General features: G+C 37.8%; 1 protein-coding gene across 1 annotated transcript; it reads left to right on the forward strand.

Annotated features, from left to right (window-relative positions):
* The first annotated feature begins 1,127 nt into the window (after positions 1–1,127).
* Positions 1,128–22,586, forward strand: LOC103405815 (protease Do-like 7). The gene is made up of 24 exons (XM_029097623.2): positions 1,128–1,611; positions 1,900–1,970; positions 2,705–2,839; positions 2,940–2,998; positions 9,423–9,459; positions 10,927–11,052; positions 11,160–11,249; positions 11,646–11,711; positions 11,820–11,876; positions 11,976–12,041; positions 13,038–13,145; positions 14,646–14,726; positions 15,143–15,192; positions 15,700–15,865; positions 16,146–16,658; positions 17,241–17,423; positions 17,500–17,605; positions 18,696–18,866; positions 18,958–19,037; positions 19,148–19,375; positions 20,521–20,736; positions 20,946–21,103; positions 21,765–21,876; positions 22,069–22,586. Exons 1-24 carry the CDS (start codon positions 1,329–1,331, stop codon positions 22,243–22,245), a joined length of 3,339 nt encoding a protein of 1,112 aa, XP_028953456.1. The 5' UTR covers positions 1,128–1,328; the 3' UTR covers positions 22,246–22,586.
* Positions 22,587–22,792: the final 206 nt, after the last annotated feature.

Genomic DNA, 22,792 nt, shown 5'->3' on the forward strand with positions numbered 1-22,792 from the left:
GCCACCGGGTTTTCTTGGGTTTGAAAGCCTCACACAAGAAGTGAGAATCATTTTCTTAGGAAAAATTAGTTTTAATAATGTCAACCCGAACCTATTGGGTGGTCCTTTAATTAACTTCATCAATTTTCTGTTAAGTTTACAATGTAGAATGAATATATTTATCCAAAAATGAACAAAAAAAATAATAACATAATAAAAAAAATGAAACAATCAGAATTTTTTTTTAAATCTCTACCATTACAAATTAACTGAATTGTTTTTTTTTTAATTTCATATAAAAAATCTGATTATTTTTTTTTAAAACAAGAGTTTGGCTCCTTAAGGTTAATGAGGAGTTTCTCAAAACACTTCGGGTCTATTAATAGAATTGTGCTTATAATCATAACTATTTATATTTGCAAAAATCAATTAAAATTAAGATTGTTTAGTTAATGCTTATCGTTTGGTATGCAGACATAAGAGGACGGAACAGAATGAGACGGGAGGGGACATGACGCGACGGAATAGAGAAGGAGTAAAGATGCCCTCGGATGGAAACAAAGAGAAAGAAGAAGGAACTAGAGATGTTATAATTTTGTGTTCCACGGATATGGAATGAGTCGTTCTAGGGGGTAAGGCAGAATGAAAATTCATCCAAAATTCGTCCCGTGGAACAACGCGTTCCACCCGTTTTAGGTGCACCCAACGTGAGACGGAACATCTCGTCCCACTCAATTCCATCCCTTCCCACGTACCAAACGGTACTGAAGTTCTGATTATAAATATAAAGTTCTGTGAAAAAGTCATAAGGTACTCTAAAAAGGAATTCATCATCAATTCTTGAGATGCGAAGTCTTTCCTCTTTCAAAAATTCATTTTCTTATTCTTTGATGAAATTCCTATTTTGTTTCAACTTAAACAAAAAAACTTGGCAGAGTTAATAAAATAGACTATTAGTACAACGAATCACATAATTTGAGAACGAAAAAATTATTAGAGTTCAAAAACGAAAACTGAACTCGCAGTATAATCATGCATCTTCGCTACATTTTGGCTTATTTTTTGTTTTTTTGTTTTTTACTTTTCCATCGTTACCAAACGTAACTAAGAAATTTTATATTTTCCTTCCCCCAGTAAAAAGCCCCTCCGGACACGTTTGGACTCTGTGGTCTGTTTGGCACTTTCCATCGCAGATACAACTCAGACTCGCACCCACTTTGACTAAAAGAAACTCTTTCTCCAATCTTCACTAACCTCACTGCCATCCATTTCACAAACCCTAGATTATTTCCCTCCGCCCAAAAATCTCCATTTATCTCTCTATTACCTGATTCAGCGACGGAGTTCGAATGGCCGATCCTCTGGAGAGGCTGGGATCGGAGGCCGTAGGGTGCGAATCGAACATCAAGGACGAACTCTCCATGGAGATCGATTCTCCTTTCAAAGAAAACACCGCCACCGCCGACGACTGGAGAAAGGCGCTCAGCAAGGTCGTCCCCGCCGTCGTCGTTCTGCGGACAACCGCCTGTCGTGCTTTTGACACTGAGGCCGCTGGTGCTAGCTATGCCACCGGCTTCATCGTCGATAAGCGCCGCGGGATCATCCTCACCAATCGACATGTTGTCAAGCCTGGTACTTTTTGTTTCTTGAACTTTCTTCTTGTTATTTGGATACTGAGGAAATGTGAGAGAAAGAAAAGGGAAAATTTCGCTTTCAAAGTTTAAGCCTTTCGAGTTATAAAGTAAAGTTTTACTCTTTTAAGCTTCTAACCAACCAATGCATTGCTTGGTAATGATTGTCTAGTCGGTAATGATTGTCTAGTTGGTAACATTTAGTGCTCTTTTTTTTTTCAACTGAATTTGATTTAAGGATCTTGAACCTTCTTTGATATTTTCCCAATCTGTTTCTTTGGTACTGTAGGACCTGTAGTTGCAGAAGCTATGTTCGTGAACCGTGAAGAAATTCCAGTATATCCTATATACAGGGATCCAGTGAGTAAATTCTTTCTTACGTTTGATTTATGATCTGCTGTAATTGCACGGTGGTTTGTAAAATCTATATTATTTTTTGCTCCATTAAACAATCTCGTACATTTCCAGTGTGATATAGTTCCTTACGCTTTGTTTTCTTACTTAACATAGTAAATGAAAAGTTGTGACTGCAGAGCAAGCAGTTTATTTTCATTATTAAGTTTTGTTGAACTTTCCTTTAAGTTCTTCAAATTGTAAGACATGGTTGCGATTTTGGGAACGTGTAAATGAGATTATCTGTTTATATGTCCTCTTACATGTTTAACTAGATTATGCGAATGCGATTATGATTGACATGTGAAGTATTTAAATTTTTTTTGGTATTTAGGAAGTGATTTTGAAAATGAAAGAACCTTCAAAATGTTATTTATAAAGCAGTTTACAAGTAGTCTGCTAGCAACAACAAAATAGCAAGAAAAGAATAAATAAAACTATTTGACTGTCCAAATGAATCTATAATTGAATTGCATGTCATACACCCTACAATTCAAGTGCATTTGAAAATTTTAGTATGATATTAAAATATTTACATGTTTTCTTGTAAAATAAGAAACTCCTAATTATTACCTCACCCCTAGCTATAATTAAACATGGGATTTATGTAACAGGACAATTATAGATACCTTTGTAATCAATCTGTGCTTTTGACATCTTGTGTATATCTGAAACACTGATATATGTATATGTTTTTTCAGGTCCATGATTTTGGCTTCTTTTGTTATGATCCTAGTGCAGTACAATTTCTTAGTTATGAGGAGATTCCTCTGGCCCCTGAGGTTGCTTGTGTTGGACTAGAAATCAGGGTTGTTGGTAATGATAGTGGTGAGAAGGTATTCATTTGTCAAGTTTGTGCTTTTACTTAATAGGCTCGTAATTGTATGCCTTACATTTTAGTAATTTGTTATTTACTGGATTCACTTTAATTTTTAGGTCTCAATTTTGGCTGGTACTATTGCTCGTTTGGATAGAGATGCTCCACATTACAAAAAGTATGTATCAGCTTGATTTAACATTTGCCTTATTCCTTTGTTCTTATTTTCCCTGAAAACTAGTGAAATACATACGTTGTCCTATGGATTTATATCATGGTTACGAAAGCCTACAAGCTGTCTTTATCATGTGTGTGAGAGACGCCAACCGCATGATGCTCTCACACTGCCTTTTACTGATTTCCTTTTGTTGTGTAAAAGAACAAAATAAATAAATAAAAGTCAAAAGGAAGAGCTCTTCAAGGGGCCTAACATTCTTAAGGCTGGTTTGATATTGCTGTGCTTTGAAAAAAAGCTACTTCTGCTGTGCTGTGAGAATAAACAACTATGAAATAAAGCAGCTGAGTGTTTGGTAAACTTTTTTGTAAAAGTGCTTTTGAAAAAAAAAAAAAAACAGTGAGAGTAGTACTAGGATGGGTGACCTCCTGGGAAGTCCTCGTGTTGCATCCCCCCACCTGAAAAAGCGTATGATAGGGTCCCAAGAGACATTCTTTGGAGGATTTTAGAGAAGAAAGGAGTACGAGTAGCATATATCCAAGCTATACAGGATATGTATGAAGGAGCAAAGACTGCCGTAAGAACTCATGAAGGACAAACCGAAAGCTTTCCCATAACTGTAGGATTACATCAAGGCTCATCCTTAAGTCCTTACCTTTTTGCGTTGGTAATGGAAGAGTTAACATGACATATTCAAGATGATATTCCTTGGTGTATGCTTTTCGCAGACGATATAGTGTTGATAGATGAAACTCAAGAAGGGGTAAATGCAAAGCTTAACCTTTGGAGAGAAGTGTTGGAATCTAAAGGTCTTCGCCTAAGCCGATCAAAGACAGAATATATGGAGTGCAAGTTCAGTGCAAATGGAGGTCAAAACGAGTTAGGGGTGAGGATCGGAGATCAAGAAATAACAGAGCGACCGTTTTCGTTACCTAGGATCTATCTTGCAAAAGAACGGAGAATTAGATGGAGATCTCAACCATAGAATACAAGCTGGATGGATGAAGTGGAAGAGTGCATCCGGCGTGTTGTGTGACCGCCGTATGCCACTGAAGCTCAAGGGAAAATTTTATAGGATGGCAATAAGGCCGGCGATGCTGTATGGCACAGAATGTTGGGCGGTGAAGCATCAACACGTACACAAAATGGGTGTAGCGGAGATGAGGATGCTTCGTTGGATGTGTGGGCACACGAGAAAGGATAAGATTAGGAATGAGGATATCCGGGGTAAAGTAGGAGTAGCCAAAATTGAAGGAAAGATGAGAGAAAATCGGTTACGGTGGTTTGGACATGTGCAAAGAAGGCCTACTGACGCTCCGATTAGAAGATGCGACCATGGGACAGAGGTTCAGGGCCGAAGGGGTAAAGGAAGACCTAGGAAAACTTTGGAAGAGACCCTAAGAAAAGACTTGAGAGTACTTGGATCTAACGGAGGACATGACACAGGACAGAACACAATGGCGTTCTAAGATTCATATAGCCGATCCCACTCAGTGACTTGGATTTTCCAAGTCTCCAACCGAGAAGTTTTCCTCACTCGGGAAATTAAGGGAACACTACCTCAACCTACATGCTCCACTCACAAAGCTTCAACATACAAGCTTCAACAAAAGAAAATTCAAAGAACTTAGCGAAGAAGGCTTTGGTGTATTTAACACAATACATTGAAATGAAGGAAAGCTGATTTATTGATATCCCCGATCAGTTACAAATATGTACATATACTTGAGTCAAAATAAACAAACAAGAGGGAGCCTTCACAAAGGTTGCTTAGAAGAAGTCTCAGCAGTCGGTAGAGCCCCAGAAAGAGAAGGCACCGGAGGGGGATCATTCGGAGCCTCAGTACTGGACAGAACTCTAGAAGGAGGAGGCATCAGAGGTTGATCATTTGGAGCTTCATTACGCGGTTCAGCCCCAGAAGACGAAGGCAATATATGCCTTTGGAACAAACCCACAAATCTCTGATGATCAAGTAAAACCTGACCATCAGATTCCTTCATCTGGTCAAGCTTCCTCTTCATGTTTGTAGCATAGTCATGTGCGAGGCGGTGCAACTGTTTATTCTCATGCTTGAGCCCTCTAATCTCCTGTTTGAGACTCATCACTTCAGCCGCCAATGATTCAACTTGGCGGGTTCGAGCAAATAGGCGTTGGGCCATATTAGACACAGAACCTGCACACTGAACACTCAGAGCCAGAGAATCCTTAACAGCCAACTCATCAGACCGTTTGGAAAGTAGTCTGTTATCTTTGGGAGTGAGAAGGTTCCTGGCCACTACCGCAGCGGTCATATCATTCTTCATCACGGAATCCCCAACGGTAAGAGGACCAGTAGGGGAGACGAAGGATGGGCGCCATATGTTGTCTGGAGAAGGCGGAGCTACCTCTTCAACAAGGTTCAAGTCAAAACGACGGTCAGAGGGGCCAAACATTTTCAAAGGTGTTGAAGAGAGAAGAGGTCGGACAAATCAAGATCTTAGAAGTGCAAGAATGGAGCTTCTACTGGTGGATATTCAAGTGTGCTTTGGAACTTAATGTCAGCCCCTATAAAAATCTGCACTCGACGAAGCTTCAGAAATCGAAGAGGCGCCTGCTCAGAAATCGAAGAGGCGTTTGCTTTCTCAAAAGCTGGGCTGCTCAGAGACCACGAGGGTCGATCTCAGAAATCGAAGAGGCGTTGGCTTTCTCAAAAGCTGGGCTGCTCAAAGACCACGAAGGCCGATCTCAGAAATCGAAGAGGCTTGCTTTCTCAAAAGCTGGGCTGCTCAGAGACCACGAGGGCCGATCTCAGAAATCGAAGAGGCACCTACTTTTCCAGCCTCGTCAGCACCTGTCACACGCACACTCAGCTTTGCGGAAATTATGGGCAGTCTGTCGAAGATTTCTGGCGAAGTAGAAAGCACATGAATCGTACTGTTCAATCACCCACTTCCCACACGCAATAGTAGCTCATGGGTACCACAGATAACTTTGCCAAAGTTCTCTGACAAAGTTGAGACACGTGAAGCTTGCAGCTCCCATTACATCGCTCTGACCAAGAAGGGTAAAAGAATAGCAAAGAAACAACACTACCAAAGTTTAGACACATAAATTTTGAAGGTCTAGCTACCATATTATTACCCACAAGGGTAAAGGAACAGTACCACTGCTGGATAACTGGAAAGTCCCGGTGTGTCAACCTCTGTGCTTCGTGGCAAGGTAGACTAGCAAACATGCCCAACCTTTACTCACATTCGAGAAAACACTCCCAACAAGATTGCTTGCTCCAAAATCGAAGAGGCACCGCCCTCCGAATCTCGAGAGCCAGACTCTCAACATGATTATTTTCTCAAAAATCGAAGAGAGGGTAAAGGAACAGTACCACTGCTGGATAATTGGAAAGTCTCGGTGTGTCAACCTCTGTGCTTCGTGGCAAGGTAGACTAGCAAACATGCCCAACCTTTACTCACATTCGAGAAAACACTCCTAACAAGATTGCTTGCTCCAAAATCGAAGAGGCACCGCCCTCCGAATCTCGAGAGCCAGACTCTCAACATGATTACTTTCTCAAAAATCGAAGAGAGGGTAAAGGAACAGTACCACTGCTGGATAATTGGAAAGTCCCTGTGTGTCAACCTCTGTGCTTCGTGGCAAGGTAGACTAGCAAACATGCCCAACCTTTACTCACATTCGAGAAAACACTCCCAACAAGATTGCTTGCCCCAAAATCGAAGAGGCACCGTCCTCCGAATCTCGAGAGCCAGACTCCCAACATGATTACTTTCTCAAAAATCGAAGAGACACCGCTCTCCGAATCTCGAGAGCCAGACCCCCAGCATGATTGCTTTCTCAAAAATCGAAGAGGCATCGTTCTCCGAATCTAGAGAGCCAGATCCTCGACAGGATTGCTTGTTCAAAAACCGAAGAGGCACCACTTTCCCAACTTCAAGAGCTGGATCTCCTTGGATAAAGCTTGTCTGTAATCTTCACACGCAACATCAGCTTTCCAGATACCACAGACCACTTTTTCAAAGTGCTCTGACAGAGTTAAAACATGTGAAGCTGACAGCTCCCACTACCGTGCTATGACTAAGCAGGGTAAAGGAATAGCATTATTACTTGATGTTAGGGAGACTCCTATATATGTCGACCTCCATCCCCAACGGACAGGCAGACCTGCAAAAATGCTCAACCCTTCCTCTTATCTGAGAGGGCACTCCCAACGAAGCCTTTCGAAATTTTCAGCTTTCTTTCCCCCCGATAATACCTCTGTAAACAAGCTATACTAGAGCAAGAATATCTCATATCATCAGGGTTAAAAGCAAGAGTATCCCATATCATGCTTTTTCCCTGTCTTTTCCTTTGGCCTTGTTCTTACCTGCAAGACAAGGAGAAAGAGAGCAATCAGTTAGCACTTGGAATCAAGCTTCCAGCCAGGAACTGACTGCCTGGAATTACTTACCTGGCATTGCTCTCGAGTACTCATCTTCAACATCTTAGGCTTCCAGGGAAGATACCACATTTGCCTGAGGAACAGCTAGGGCAAGTGAGAAGGATACAAGGAAGCATGTGGAGACAAGCGTAACAGCACACGTGCCGATACATCCACTACTCTGTCAAAAGTAAAAGTATCCCATATCAGCAGGGTCGAACGTACTCTAGATTTGATGGACTTGTTTTGACCCTCAAATTCTTCAGTCGGCCTTATACTCTGGAGGAAACCAGAAAACCCTCCAGCCCAGTTCAAGAATAAGCCTGTGGAAAGTTACTTCTTCAAAAGCAAAAGTATCCCATATCATCTCTTCTCATTTTTCTTCTCTTTATCCTTCATGCTGCCTGCAAGATAGGGAGAATGTGAACAATCAGCCGGAGCTCTGATTGCTTACCTTGTCTGTCACCTTTTTCAGCAGATACCCTAGCTCGGCGACTTGAGGGACTCCTACTACATGGTTTGTATCGCGCTTGACCAAGCCTGAAACTACAAGTAAGCTTCAAGTGAAATTGATACATTACCTTGTGCATCTCCACCAGTTACAGATACCACCCCTGGATGGAGGAAGAGTACTTCCAGAGAAGATGCCACATCTACCTATGAGACAGATAAGGCAAGTCAAGACGATACCACACTCCGGTACTTAAGTTTCGTGGTTACGAGATCATTCTCCCACAATATTTCCTAATGTCATTTGTACTAAATCATTCACTTGTACTCACTAAAGGAGAGCTTGAACCTATGTACTTGTGTAAACCCTTCACAATTAATGAGAACTCCTCTATTCCGTGGACGTAGCCAATCTGGGTGAACCACGTACATCTTGTGTTTGCTTTCCTATCTCTATCCATTTATATACTTATCCACACTAATGACCGGAGCAATCTAGCGAAGATCACAAAAAGTGACCGTTTTCGCTACCTAGGATCTATCTTGCAAGAGAACGGAGAATTAGATGGAGATCTCAACAGAAGAATAAAAACTTGGATCTAACGGAGGACATGACACAAAACCGAGTGCAATGGCGTTCTAGGATTCATATAGCCGGCCCCACTTAGTGGGAAAAGGCTTTGTTGTTGTTGTTGTTGTATTATAGTGTTTAGTAAACTTTTTGTAAAACAGATGTGAAAAAAAGTCGGTTTTTCGTAGCTGGGTTTTGCAGCTTTGTGTTTTTGGCCTTTTTTTCACCCAAAACTGTGAAAAAAAGCTGAAGCTGAATGTTTACCAAACACAAAAAAGCTCCCAGCTTTTTTTGATACCCACTTTTTTCAGAATCACCTTAGTACCAAACCAGGCCTTAGTCAGCTACCTTTTTAAACAGAGCATCTATTTAACAATAGAACTAGGCGTTTTCTAGTATGTCATAAATGCACACACCATAGTGTGGACTGTGGATTGCCTGAGTCACAAAATAATGCGAAAGTAAATCATTGTGCTTAACGTATAAGAACAACTACGAAAACTTTATAAAAATATAGAAGAAGACCAACTAAAACAATCTTTGTTCTACTTCGTTAGTTTTACAGTGAACTCGTTAAAAAAAAAAGCAGTCAATAGAAACAATAAAAACCTTTTATGATACCCCCCAACCACCTCTCCAAATACTCAGTCCAATAAATTTTCAAGTGCTGATTCCTTACAAATTATAAGTACTTCTTGATATAAATCTTGATTTCACCTTATCTGCAACCTTGAATAAAATACATCTACAAGGTTACAATTGAGAAAATTGGAACTATCCCAAACTACATGGAGAAAATCATAATTGTCTCTTCTATTAATAAACTCCTCTTACAGAGGTGTGCTCGATATAAGACAACAGAGCCTAAGCTACTTTTGTTATGCTACTGACCTATGGTAGGCAGAACACTTAATGGTTTGAGCATTTGTTCTTCGGAGACTTTACAGCCAATTTTCTTTTTTTTTTTGGTTAATAATGATTGTGTTTTTGCGCAGGGATGGTTATAATGACTTCAATACATTCTACATGCAAGTAAGTAGCATATTTTCATTATTTTTGCTACCTAATAGTTTCATGCAAGCTTCCTCCACTGGAGTAGGTTTTGGGTTTAGAATTTTGTGACTATTTTCATTATTGTGCCTTAAGAGTACTTCTGTTGTAAAAAATGCTTCTGTGAGGGACATATGTTAAGCGCCTTCTGTGCTGTAAACATTGAACTGTTGGATATATTTCAATGCTTGATATACTGAAGTGTTTGTATTATATCCAACCTTAAAGTGGTTGGCACTTATAGACGCTTAAATGTGTCACTTATATGAGCATTTCTGTTTCTTTTGTAGGGTAGTTTTTGGGCTATACTTGGGCCGTATTGTACTGCTTAATTGGTTATTGGGTGAGGATGAAGGTATAAAATACAGAAAAGGGAAGGAGATTCCTTTAATGAAAATGTAATTAGAACAAATAATTTGATCAACAAGAGAAGCAGACTGACGTATAGAAGACAAAATTTCTTGCTTTAAAATACATTGATGTTTTATATATGGCTGGAGGCTGGTTCTGACTGCTGAGAGTTGTCCACATGGCATAAATATTTTTCTCTCCCACTTTTGGTACCTGAACTTTGACCCATTTATCAATTCAGTGCGTGAAGATTAATTTGTCCCATTTAGTGGTTATCTAACTTTTTGGTTTCTAACAAGTACCAGGTCAAACTTTAAATAGGAATGGTTAACATATCTCAGTGGTAATTTGTACTGTCCTCCTTATTATAATCAAGGGCACATTTGATGAAAAATAAGTACCAATGACCAAATTTCATTGTACGGAAGTTTGATTTGATACTTGTTGGATGCAAAAACTTAACTTTAGGATTATAACTTTTGTTCAAGACTCAGCCTTGAATTGAGGCCTATAGGTTATAGATTCTATTATAAAATAAAAGGAAATAGGGAACAAAATCTGAGTGGTGAGCATTTTGTCTTTATAATTGCCCTTTGCCCTCCTCACTCTTGTTGGCCGTGTTTGCACTAAGAAAATACATTCAATTTGTAAACAAGACTTTCATGAAAATAAGCCCCGAAGTATCTAAAGATGAGGGTTTAAATTTGTAAACAAGACTTTCATGAAAATACTCGTTCTTAGAAAAAATCATAGGTGCAAAGTTTGTTTACCTATTGTAATGGTCTTAATGATTTACACTGTGTTACTGATATATCTATATACATTCCATTCATGGCATACATGTACCTTTAGAATCTGGGAGAGTTGAGATGCGAATATGGCGTTGCTTTGGCATTGGATTTACGAATCAGTATTTAACTATTTTGCATATGGGATAATATATGTTTGCAGTCCCTTACGACATGACTGTCTTTGTTAATTATGTTATTGAATGACTTGGCATTGTTGGTTGATACTTGATAGCAGTGCTTCTTTTGCTGATATAGTAGCTTTAGCCTAAATTTTCACAGTTATATTTATTAGTTGTTTTTGTTATAGGCTGCATCTGGTACTAAAGGTGGTTCCAGTGGATCTCCTGTGATTGATTGGCTAGGCAGGGCGGTGGCCTTGAATGCTGGTAGCAAGTCATCAAGTGCTTCAGCTTTTTTCTTACCATTAGAACGAGTAAGTGCATTTTATGTATCTTCTGTATCTTTATTAATTATGAATGGGGATTTAATATTTAATATTCCACAATTATGATTTATGACATAGACTTATTCAAACGGCAGGTTGTGAGGGCATTGAACTATCTCCAGAAAGGCAGAGATTCATTTGTCAATAAATGGGAGGCAGTCTCTATACCTCGTGGTACGCTTCAGGTTTGTGTTTGAATTATCCTTAAAGGGAATCACTTCAATTAAACCATTTCCCAATTCTTTTAACTTCATGTTCAGAAGGGTACTGCTATTTTGGTGGGCAGTTGACCCAGTTTCCCCCAGTGTTATTTTACCGTTGAGGTTGAAATTGGTTGCAATTGCAATGGATCATGGTGTTTTTTACAACTTAAAATTTACGCATATATGTTTATTTGAAATATTGAATACATTTTTGGGTTGAGGGTAGGAGAAATAAAACCATAATATAAAAGAAATTCTTAATTTTTGGACCTGATTGATTTTATTCTTGGAAACAATACGAAGATTTCATGGTGTTCAGAGTTGTACGATGTTTGAGTAATTATTATTGTGACACAGCGTGTATAATTTATAATGCAGGTGACATTTGTCCATAAAGGGTTTGATGAGACACGCCGGCTTGGTCTTCAAAGTGAAACAGAGCAGGTCCTTTTTGTTTTGTTTTATTTTTCGTTTCTGTCTTATTTCCCCATACTTCATTATTTGCATGAAAAGTAGGGTGCCTCAAGTAACCTGTGCTTTTGATTTGTTCAGTTAGTTCGTCGTGCATCTCCCGAGGGTGAAACTGGGATGCTGGTTGTTGACTCTGTGGTGAGTATTCTTGCATACTTTGAAATTGTGTAAGTTTTTCTTTTTCTTGGTCATCTAATTCTTACTTCTAGGATTCTTATGAGGCTGGACTTGTTTCAGGTTCCAGGTGGTCCGGCGTACAAGTGTTTGGAGCCAGGTGATGTTCTTGTTTGCATGAATGGGAAAGTAAGTTATACTTTTCGTCTCATTTAATTTTGTTTTTATTGAAAAGACTTTGATGACATGCAAATTCATTGCTTTATTTGATATTGTTGTTTTATAAATATGACCACTATTTTGTTTGCAAATGTCTGGATCAAATTATAAGGTTTACTTCTCTCACTGGCCACCATCTATAAGGTCATCAACCGGATCAAATTATAAGCTTTATCCAATCTTATTGTTGAGTTTTGTGATGCCATTAACTTGATATTAACTATGTATTATGATTAACTTGATATTAAGTATGTATTATGCAGGGTAGCTACAGTAACTCATTATGAATGGTTTTCTACTTTCGCAAACGCATCTTCTAGATGGGATAAATAATCAATGATCATTTTTTATGGTACATATTGTTTATTTTAGATGACATATGTTAGAATTCAACTCTTTATCTATTATCTCTTATATATATAAAGGGAGAAAAAAAAAGCTGTGAAGCTTTCATAATCTCAAAATTGCCCTTCTTCCATTAGGATTTCAAAGAAAAAACAATTTCACAAAAAATAAAAAAACCACCCACATAAACTATAATAACTAAATTAAGTAAATTTGAAGGAAAAAAAAAAAACAGAAAGACAAAACAATAAAAAGGTCGTACCCAGTGCACAAGGCTCCTGCTTTACGCAAGGTCTGGGAGAGGTGAATGTCGGCTAGCCTTACCCCCATTTATGGAGAGGCTGCTCCCAAGTCTCGAACCCGAGACCTACCGCTCATGGGCGAAGGCACTTGCCATCGCACCAAGTGCGACCTCTTCAGAAAGACAAAACAATAAATAATATATTATCAGACAAAAATAAATAGTACACTTGTGGCAATAGGTAGTTTGTCTATAAATGCTATTCCAAAGTAATTACTTTTAGGCTTCATTTGATCGTGGGAAAGGAAACCTCAAATGTTTTTCATGCAAGCAAGACAGTAGCTACTCAATTGAATCTAACGTAGTGGATTGCTGTGCAGGTAATTACCCAATTCCTAAAATTGGAGACTTTACTTGATGACAGTGTCAATCAAAAGATTGAATTACAGATTGAAAGGGGTGGCACACAGTTAACTGTTAACTTGACGGTGAGAGTTTTTCTTGTTTGGTATTTATGTTTTGCTACGGAAAAGTCTCGTATGTATGTCTGGAAAATTTAGTGCAGTGGCAATCAACTGGTTCACAGGCACTGCAAGCTTTACTCTTATCTTTTTACTTTTATTTTTAACATTAGTTTTTATCCAATGTTGGCGCCCTTCTGGAAGATTAAGAAAAGTTCATGCAATATTATGAATCAAGAATGTTTGAACTTGTTGCTTGTAATTTATGTCTTTTCTTGACTGTATAATGCTCTACTTGTTTTTACATGGGATTATGAATTTGTTTTTGAATAATATTTTAAGAAAAGGAGAAAGAAAATGAGAGATGATCATCAAACCAGAAATTAAAGGAACTGCCACCACACACTTTCAAACAATGTTTTCACTGATTTTTCCTATTCTTTGTTTAGTTCTTGGAAGCACAAATTGTTTTCCTTATAAATGAGAAGATGAGACTTCATTTCTTAGGAGAAACCAAATGTTGCAGAAGATATGTGCACACACTAACATGTCATCTTTGTCTCTCTTTTTATGCATTGGCCAATTGAAGGCAGCTGGTAGAGATAATTTAAGTGCTTAGGTGGATCTGGCTTTACCTTATTTAATATTCTATTTAACGTCCGTGGTATGTTTAGAAGATGCATCAGTGAATGTAAATGTTTCAGTGCACATGATTTTAAGCTGCAGTGTTTTTCTATTTCACTTCGTGTTTCTGAGAATGCTTCAGTGTATATATGTGTCTGTGTACCTAAGGTTCCTCGTAATATGAATGGTATGTGTGTGCACTTGTGTTTTGTTTTGTTTTTTTTTTTTCAACAATTCCTGTCCATGATATTTGAACAGTTAGGACACCATTGGCAAATGGTATCTGTATGTGTGGGTAATTTAACTAGGAGTTGGGACTTATGGAACCTCAGTATCTTTAATGGACTGAAAACAGGGTAGAGAAAAGGATAGGGGAGGAAAAACAATAACAGTGAATTTATTGAAATGGTTGAACCATACATTTGAGGTTTAAGTAATCACCTGTTAGGGATGCTCTGATTGCCCTTTAGACATGGCTAGGTTAGAGGTGTTTTCTCTGATAATATTTTATGTCCCAAGTCAACTTTCACTGTGTTAGCCTTTGTCTGAAAATATTTATATAGTTACTTTGCTTGCATTAATATCAGCTTGGTAAATTGAATCTTTTGTTTTTCGTTCTGAAATTGTCCCTACCCATTCCTCATTATGCATCGTGATGAAAGAGAGACTACTGCCTTTATCACGATGAATAATTAAGATATTTCTTCACTGGGCTAGGTATGAACTTATTGAGGTCTTTACCCCATAATTTATTCAACTGTGTTATATACCTGGATGCAGTTTGGTGGTATTCCTTTAGTTATCCATGTTGTATACCTGGTTTCAGTTTGGTGGTATTCCTTTAGTTTGTAGCATTGTTTCATTAAGGTGCCATCGGTAAATTTGTTATCCTATTTATTTCAGGTGCAAGATTTACACTCAATAACCCCTAATTACTTCTTGGAAGTAAGTGGTGGAGTGATACAACCTCTCTCGTACCAACAGGTTGGTTGATTTTGCCGTTCGTACTTAGTATTCGAGAGTGATCTTACAAGTTGTTGCTGGGCTATTGTCCTCATATAGAAGTCTGCATTTGCTTGAACTGCATTTTTTATCCTAATTTTGGCATGCTTTTAACCAAGTCAAGTGCATTTCTTTTGCATATTGCATGTGTAGCTTGTCGTATACTTCTCTCTCTCTCTCTCTCTCTCTCTCTCTCTTTCTCTCTCTCTCTCTCTCTCTATATATATTCTATTTTGAGAGCTTTATGCACCCCTTTTTGGAATTATGTTGACCCCGCCTATTGAAATAATGTTTCCTTCTTGTCCATTTATCATGGCTTTGGCTTATTATCTTGATTTGTCTGATTTGCATTCTGTTTGAACCTTTCACTTTATGTTATGACATTGCTTTTCATACAGGCTAGAAATTTTCGTTTCCCTTGTGGCCTTGTATATGTAACAGAACCAGGGTACGTTCTCTTGATCTTGTGCAATATGTTTTGCTTCCTGTTATTACTCAAATAAAAGAACTATGGCCTACGGGATGATGGTGTCAGCTTTTTCTTTCTTTTCAATTTTTTTTTTGAGAAAAAAAGATAACAATTTATTAAAACAATAACATGAATTGCAAAATATGGAGAAGAAATCCACCATCTAGCAAAACTAGTTATAAGACCTTTCAAGTAGATCTATATGTTGTTGTTGTTGTTTTTTTTTTTTTTTTTTTTTTGAGAAAAAAAGATGACAATTTATTAAAACAATAACATGAATTACAAAATATGGATAAGAAATCCACCATTGCTCTTAGTTTTGATTTTAAGAGTGTTTTAATTCAGATATTTATTGAAGGGTGAATTTGAAAAGTATTATAGGTCATGGGTCTCTCTCTTTATAGGTCTCGTTTCGTTTTTGAACTACACCTATTGACAAAATTGATCTGCGTTTTTTTTGAGTAACAATTATTTAATTTGTTACAGATATATGCTCCTTAGAGCTGGAGTTCCTCGCCATGCTATCATTAAGAAGTTTGCTGGTGAGGAAATATCACAACTTGAGGATCTAATCTCAGTTCTATGCAAGCTATCTCGAGGTGCTCGAGTGCCATTAGAGTATATAAGCTACATGGATCGTCATCGAAGGAAGGTAATACTTTGATTTAGTTATACTGTATTCCACCAATTATTGGCATGAAAATAGTTGTATATGCTGGTTTGGTCAATTCATCTTTAAGATTGCACAAAGGAATAAGAAATAAACTTCTGATTTTGGAACCAAAGGGTCCCACCAGTTGGCTTTTCTAATGAAACCCAGCAAATGGTTGTAATGAACTGCCCCATTAGATACATTAGAGAAATTAGCTAAGTGAACTGTTTTTAACTTTTCTTAGTTGGTTCTCATCTGTTGATTGTTGTGGTGGCTGCAGTCAGTCCTGGTCACGGTTGATCGCCATGAATGGTATGCGCCTCCACAGATATACACTCGTGATGATTGTACTGGTCTTTGGACTGCTAAGCCTGTGTTTCAACATGATGGTAATCTACAATCATCTGGTGTCAATGAACTCGGAGGTACAGGAAGCCAAGCAGTTCCACTAAGTAGCGAAGTCACTTCCATGGTAGACATGCAGCATAATAGCCACGATCAATTGACCGATGGTGTCACCAGTATGGAAACCAGTTATGAGCATGTATCTGAAGGAGCACATTGTAGGGATGAACTGGATGTTGAAACAAAGAAAAGGCGAGTGAAGGAGGGTTTTCCTTCTGATGGAAATGTTGTTGCTGACTGTTCTTTTCCTGAAGCAAATGACAGTAAGCTGGATGATCCAAATACTATGGAGAATGCTGTTCTGAGAGACTTTGAAGGTGCAAATGTAGCAACTGCTAATGCTTCATTAGCTGAACGTGTTATAGAGCCGACTCTTGTTATGCTTGAGGTAACTATCTCAAAGACGTATTAAGTTCTGTATGTGTTTCTCGACAGTCTCTTTCCTAACACTAAAATCTTTGTTAGAAAGGAAACTGTCATTATTCTTTGAATTGGCAGTATGTTCTCTCTCTCTCTCTCTCTCACATGCACACACGTGCCCACATGCACACACGTGCCCACATGCACACACGTGCCCACATGCTTTCACACTCACACGAAATCTCACATGGTCACAATTTTTTTAAAGGAAAAACCCAACACTAGGTGGTTTGCAGCCTATGACTACAAATTCTTCTTGTGCCATTTTATTGTGATACTGTCAGGATAGGTATGCTGTTTTTGTTTGCTACCAGCTGGTTTTGTGGATTTCTTTTTTTATTTCTAGTGGATAGCTTGTTTACTGTGCTTGTACTTGGGGATTTTTGTTGTCTCAGTTAGTAGTGTCACTCTGTCAGTATATTTACAGTCATGGATGTTTTGTTAAGTATTTTATATTGATGGTTTAAATTTTATATCACCAAAAAATTCTTGCTACAGATTTGTATGACATTTTTGTGAATCTTAAGAAGATGCTCTCATATGATTACAGGTTCATGTGCCACCTTCATGTATGCTTGATGGTGTACATTCACAACATTTTTTCGGGACTGGTGTCATCATCTATCATTCTGATAACATGGGATTGGTTGCTGTTGACAAGAACACAGTTGCAATAGCTGCATCTGATGTGATGCTTTCATTTGCTGCTTTTCCAATTGAAATTCCTGGCGAGGTAGTTCTATAGAATGTAAACAGATGTAAATAATGATGACTTTGAAATTACCTAAACTGCCTATTTTAAATTTCAGGTGGTTTTTCTCCACCCTGTTCACAATTATGCTCTCATTTCATATGATCCCTTGGCCCTGGGAGCTGTTGGTTCCTCTGCTGTTCGTGCTGCTGAACTACTGCCTGGTAGGGCTGGCTTTTCACCTTATTTCTCTAATTTTACCTTTCAGTTTATGTGCATAGTGTGTATGTGTGTATTAGTACTATACAATGATATTATTGCTGTATTTTATTAAAATGATTTATTACTTGTTTATTTCTAATCCATTTTCCAGGATTAGGTTTGTAAATTTGATATTGCATGTACTTAAACAAAAGGTACTGATTAAGGATATTAGTGAAATGTTTTTTTTTTTAAAATTTTGGACACTTATAATTATATAAGTCAAACTTGAACTCAATTCTTTTAAAGCATTTGTTAAAGCACTTTGATTTGACTTTTTGTTTGTGTGTCTCAGCTTGTTTATTTGTTGTCAAGGTACTATCCTATTGTTAAGATATGATAGAAATAGTTGGCTTAAGTACTAACAGAATCAGTTTTTGAAAACAGTGGTCGAGCAACAAAAAACTTAGCATGTTATTATAAAGGGATGATAATGGTTGATGGAGTCTCAGTCAGTTGAAACCTTGGTAGTTTGAGTAATTTCTAGATATCTAGAATTTTGACTACATATAATGAAATATCTTTAATATTTGAAACTTTGATAGTTTGAGTAATTTCTTTTGTCGTAGAATTTTTGTGGTATGAAGAGGGGTGCAGTTTTGGGAAGATGTGCCATGATGGCAATTTTTTGGACATTATAGGTAGAGCGCAACAGGAGGGTTTTTTTTAGATGTCAGTGGAGGAGCTGGATCATTTATGCTGGATTAGGGTTTATTTTTGGGCTTCTTTGTAGGATCTACTGCTTCAAAGTTAGAGAATTGTTTTGTTTTTGTTTTTTTTTTCCTGTTATTTTCTCAGGTTGGAAAGTAGTAGTTTGGTCATTTTTAGGCTTCTCTGGTTTTGTTGTATTATACTTAATTTACAGCTAGCTCCTGTAAAATTTTCTATTCAGTTGCGGACTCCTCCACTATTGTGGTACTTTTGTTTCTTAATTACATTTCTTTTTCCTATGAAAAGAAAACAATTTTGTGGTTTGTCTCTTTTGCATCTCTTGTTGGGATCTACTCCATTGTCTTTGAACAAATTTACTGATAAAATTATTCTCTGAGACAGAGCCTGCATTGCGTAGGGGGGATTCTGTGTATCTTGTGGGGTTAAGTAGAAGCCTACAAGCAACATCTAGAAAGTCAATTGTAACTAACCCATGTGCTGCATTAAATATTGGATCTGCTGATTGTCCACGGTACAGGGCAACCAATATGGAGGTCATTGAGCTTGATACTGGTAACTGAAATTCTTATTGCTTAAACTAGAACTTGATTTTGCTGTGCTGATTTTGATTCACTTTTTGTTTTTAATGCTGCGCTCTGTTCAGATTTTGGCAGTACATTTTCTGGTGTACTAACCGATGAGTATGGAAGGGTTCAAGCCATCTGGGGTAGCTTTTCAACTCAGGTTTCCATCTTTTCCCTCAGCAAAAGGAAAAGAAAAAGCAAAATAAAAAAATTCAGGTATTTACTTTAACATTGGTTAATTTTATTTTCATTGGTGATTTGTATTTGCAGCTAAAATTTGGTGGCAGTAGCTCCGAAGATCATCAGTTTGTTAGAGGTCTCCCTATTTATTCAATCAGTCAAGTCCTAGAAAAAATTATTTCTGGTGCTCAAGGCCCTCCTCTTCTCATAAATCGTGTCAAAAGGCCAATGCCTCTTGTGAGAATTTTAGAGGTTGAACTATATCCTACATTGCTTTCAAAAGCCCGAAGCTTTGGACTGAGTGATGATTGGGTCCAAGTACGTCTTCTTCCTGATAGTAAATATTTCTTCCAACTATGTCTTGTATCTTTCTTTCATGTCAACCTTGAAAGAATTGGATGTTTTTGGTATGACGTTGCGTATAGATAATTAGTAATCCCTCATGGTCTATATAATTATAAAGAAACACTAAGGTTGAAGTTGGAGGAAAAACCCCAACTATAAATTTATAATGTTTGTATGACACAATTAGTGATGCGAAATCTGTTTGAAATTTTGTATCACAATAAAATCAAAGTAAGAAGCCTCTGTTTTAACCCTTATTTCTTAAGAGAGCATCATATAAATAATAAAATTCTGGAGATCACACTACCACTTAACAAAATCTTCTCTTGATGATGTCCCTACTTCTGCCAACATGAAGCCTAACTGGATAGTTGCGGCCAACCAAGCTGTTAGGCCTTTTATTGCAACCCAGGTTAGGGGAGTTTGAACTGAACTGAAACCCGACATTGATTTAATCATTGTCCTGTCTCTTGTCATCTTGGCCTAGTTGATTGTGAGAAAAACTGGATTGGTTTTATTAAGCTTTCCCACTGTTATTTGGTGTAATTGGATGGAGAGGAGAGTTCAGATCCTTTTCGGGTTGGAATGTTCAATGTTAAAAATCCACCCTTACCTCTTGTTCCTCTTTTAGGAGTTATGTTTTATGTTTCTGGGCTGTGCCTCAATGACACTTAATTTAGGGTGGTGCTATCTGCACATCCCCTTTTTACCTCCCGCACACCCCTGTTAGTTTTTGTCATTTAATCTTCTTCAATTCCTTTGATCTGACAGCCGGAAATTGAGAGGAGTGTGGGAAGGTAGAAAGAGATGTGCATAGTACCACCCTTAATTTATTTTGAATAAACTAGAGAAACTGCAAGGGCTAAATATAACTGTCCCTTATTCTCCACATGGGGTAGCAGTGTACCGGTTTTGACTATTATTCTGAACCTCTTTTTGACCTTTTGATATCCTTTACTCTCTTGGTTTTACTGTTAAACTCAGAAGCCTTGTTTCTGATCCTTGATCTCGATTGTGCATTTTTTTGGTTATTGATTTTGGAGTTGGATCCCCAAACTGATATATATGTGTGTGTGTGGAAAATTACCATGACATTGTGATTATTGTTCTTGTTTTAGGCTCTTGTTAAGAAAGATCCGATTAGACGACAAGTTTTACGTGTCAAAGGATGTTTAGCTGGATCTAAAGCCGAAAATCTGTTAGAACAAGGAGACATGGTTTTGGCGATCAATAAGGAGCCAGTTACATGTTTCTCCGATGTCGAAAATGTCTGCCAAGCACTAGATAAAAGTGAAAACAACAATGGCCAGCTTGACATGACCATTTTTCGCCAGGTAAAGAGAATTTGTGTTTGTTAGATTCCATTTCCAGTCATTGCAAAATCTTTAATCTTTGAGTTAGGAAAGTGATGGTATTTGTCTTGGTATGGCTGTTTCCTTGGATTATTACTGTAAGGACTTTTTAATTTTGTTTTAATGCTGGATTTAGGGGCAAGGTCTTTTAAATTACGCTCCTCTAAAGTCTCGTCTCTATTGTTTTCCAGGGGCGCGAAATCAATCTTCTTGTGGGAACGGATGTTAGGGATGGAAGTGGTTCTACTCGTGTAATAAATTGGTGTGGATGTATCGTTCAGGATCCTCATCCAGCAGTGCGTGCTCTTGGGTTTCTTCCAGATGAAGGTCATGGTGTATATGTCGCGAGGTACGAATTCCTCTTTGTGAAATTTGAATGCTTGATTTGGGTGAAAGGTGACTACATAGTTCACTCTATTTTGACAGCAAAAATATTTTTCTGAGTACAGTAGGGTTTTTAAGTTAGTATGTATCTATGAACCCCAGCAATTCTACAGGGGTCAAACTGGTGTACAATGCCTGGTGGACAGACACTCCTTTGATACTAATTTTACAGTTTCCACATGTCAAAAGAAAGTTCATTCGTCATCAAGCACTCACATGTGTCAGCATTTGTGTTGACTAGCGTCACGCATATTGCAAACTGGTGTGTGTGTGTGATTCACATTGCACATATTTTCATTCGGAGGAATGAATCTTATTGTAATGCAATAGATGCAGTGGGAGTGTGGGATTAGGAGAGTACATGCGATAAGAGACTCTTGTTGGCGGGTGGAATATATCATTTTTGAAAATTAGCCCATACTGGCATTTTGCTTAATATATGTACACAAATAAATAACTTAGTTGCTGTTTTTGTTTTCATAGTTGTGGAAAACAGTGCATAGTTTCCACTTTGTCTCTTAATAATTACTTGCACCTTTTGTTTTATAAACTTTTCAGTGATATGACCTTCCATGTCCATACTGTTCGATTCTCTTAATATGCTGACGACTTGCCAAATTTATCAGGTGGTGTCATGGTAGTCCAGTGCATAGATATGGTCTATATGCTCTTCAGTGGATTGTTGAAGTCAACGGAAAAAAGACTCCTGATTTAGATTCTTTCGTGAATGTAACAAAGGTACGTACACTTGACTTCATATTTTATACGTGTTCGTGCGATGCATTGCTGAGATTTGCGCGATATATAGCTCGTGATAGCTTTTTTGTTTCCCCTTTGGTGTTTTTCGTATTATATAAATTGAGCTGCTTATGATATCTTTGCTTTCGTATATTTTCTAATTTTTGTAATCTCGCTTTAAAATGTGATCAGGAATTGGAACACGGACAGTTTGTTCGTGTGAGGACAGTCCATCTAAATGGGAAGCCAAGAGTTCTAACATTGAAACAGGACTTGCACTACTGGCCCACATGGGAGTTGAGATTTGATCCTGATTCTGCCATCTGGCGTCGAAAGACGATAAAGGCGCTGGATTATACCAGTATATAAACGAGCGCGTTCATCTCGCAAGGCCTCCGAAGCAGGCGGTAAACGCTTTAGAAACACCGAAGCCCCTCGAGACAAGTTGGGGCTTCGACCCATCATACATGGGAGTAATATTCAGGTTGGCAGCTATCTGCATTGTGCATTGAATCATATTATCAGGGGTTCATTATATTATATATTATATTCTGGAACCATATTATCTGTAGATGCAATGGGAATTGTTATAGAAAAGTTTGAGGTATGGTCGTTTGGATTAAGTTGTATCCCTTCAATTAACAAAATGTGGAATTGTTAGATGAAGAAAATAAAAAAAAATAAACACAAAAAAGTTGATATTTTAATTTGTTGTAGGAAATGTGTTATGGTTATTTAGTTAATTTATGAATGTATTTTCAGCTTCTTTTATGATAGTAATGTCCTCTGGTGACCAACCACATATAAGACAACTATGATGTTTCAAATTAAAGTAGTAGCTTGTATTATTTCAACTTTGGAGTTCTTTTTCGACATGTATATGTTTTTTTGTTTGTTTGTTAAATGATAGATTTTG

This window comes from Malus domestica, chromosome 17 (assembly GCF_042453785.1).
Source record: "Malus domestica chromosome 17, GDT2T_hap1".
In the NCBI taxonomy this organism is placed as follows: Eukaryota; Viridiplantae; Streptophyta; class Magnoliopsida; order Rosales; family Rosaceae; genus Malus; species Malus domestica.

Excerpts from the sequence above, each read along its gene's own strand:
- LOC103405815 (XM_029097623.2), top strand. The coding sequence starts at position 1,329 with ATGGCCGATCCTCTGGAGAGGCTGGGATCGGAGGCCGTAGGGTGCGAA. Across the intron at positions 2,840-2,939 it reads GTAATGATAGTGGTGAGAAG|GTCTCAATTTTGGCTGGTAC; the intron begins GTATTCATTTGT and ends TTTAATTTTTAG. Across the intron at positions 11,250-11,645 it reads TACCTCGTGGTACGCTTCAG|GTGACATTTGTCCATAAAGG; the intron begins GTTTGTGTTTGA and ends TTTATAATGCAG.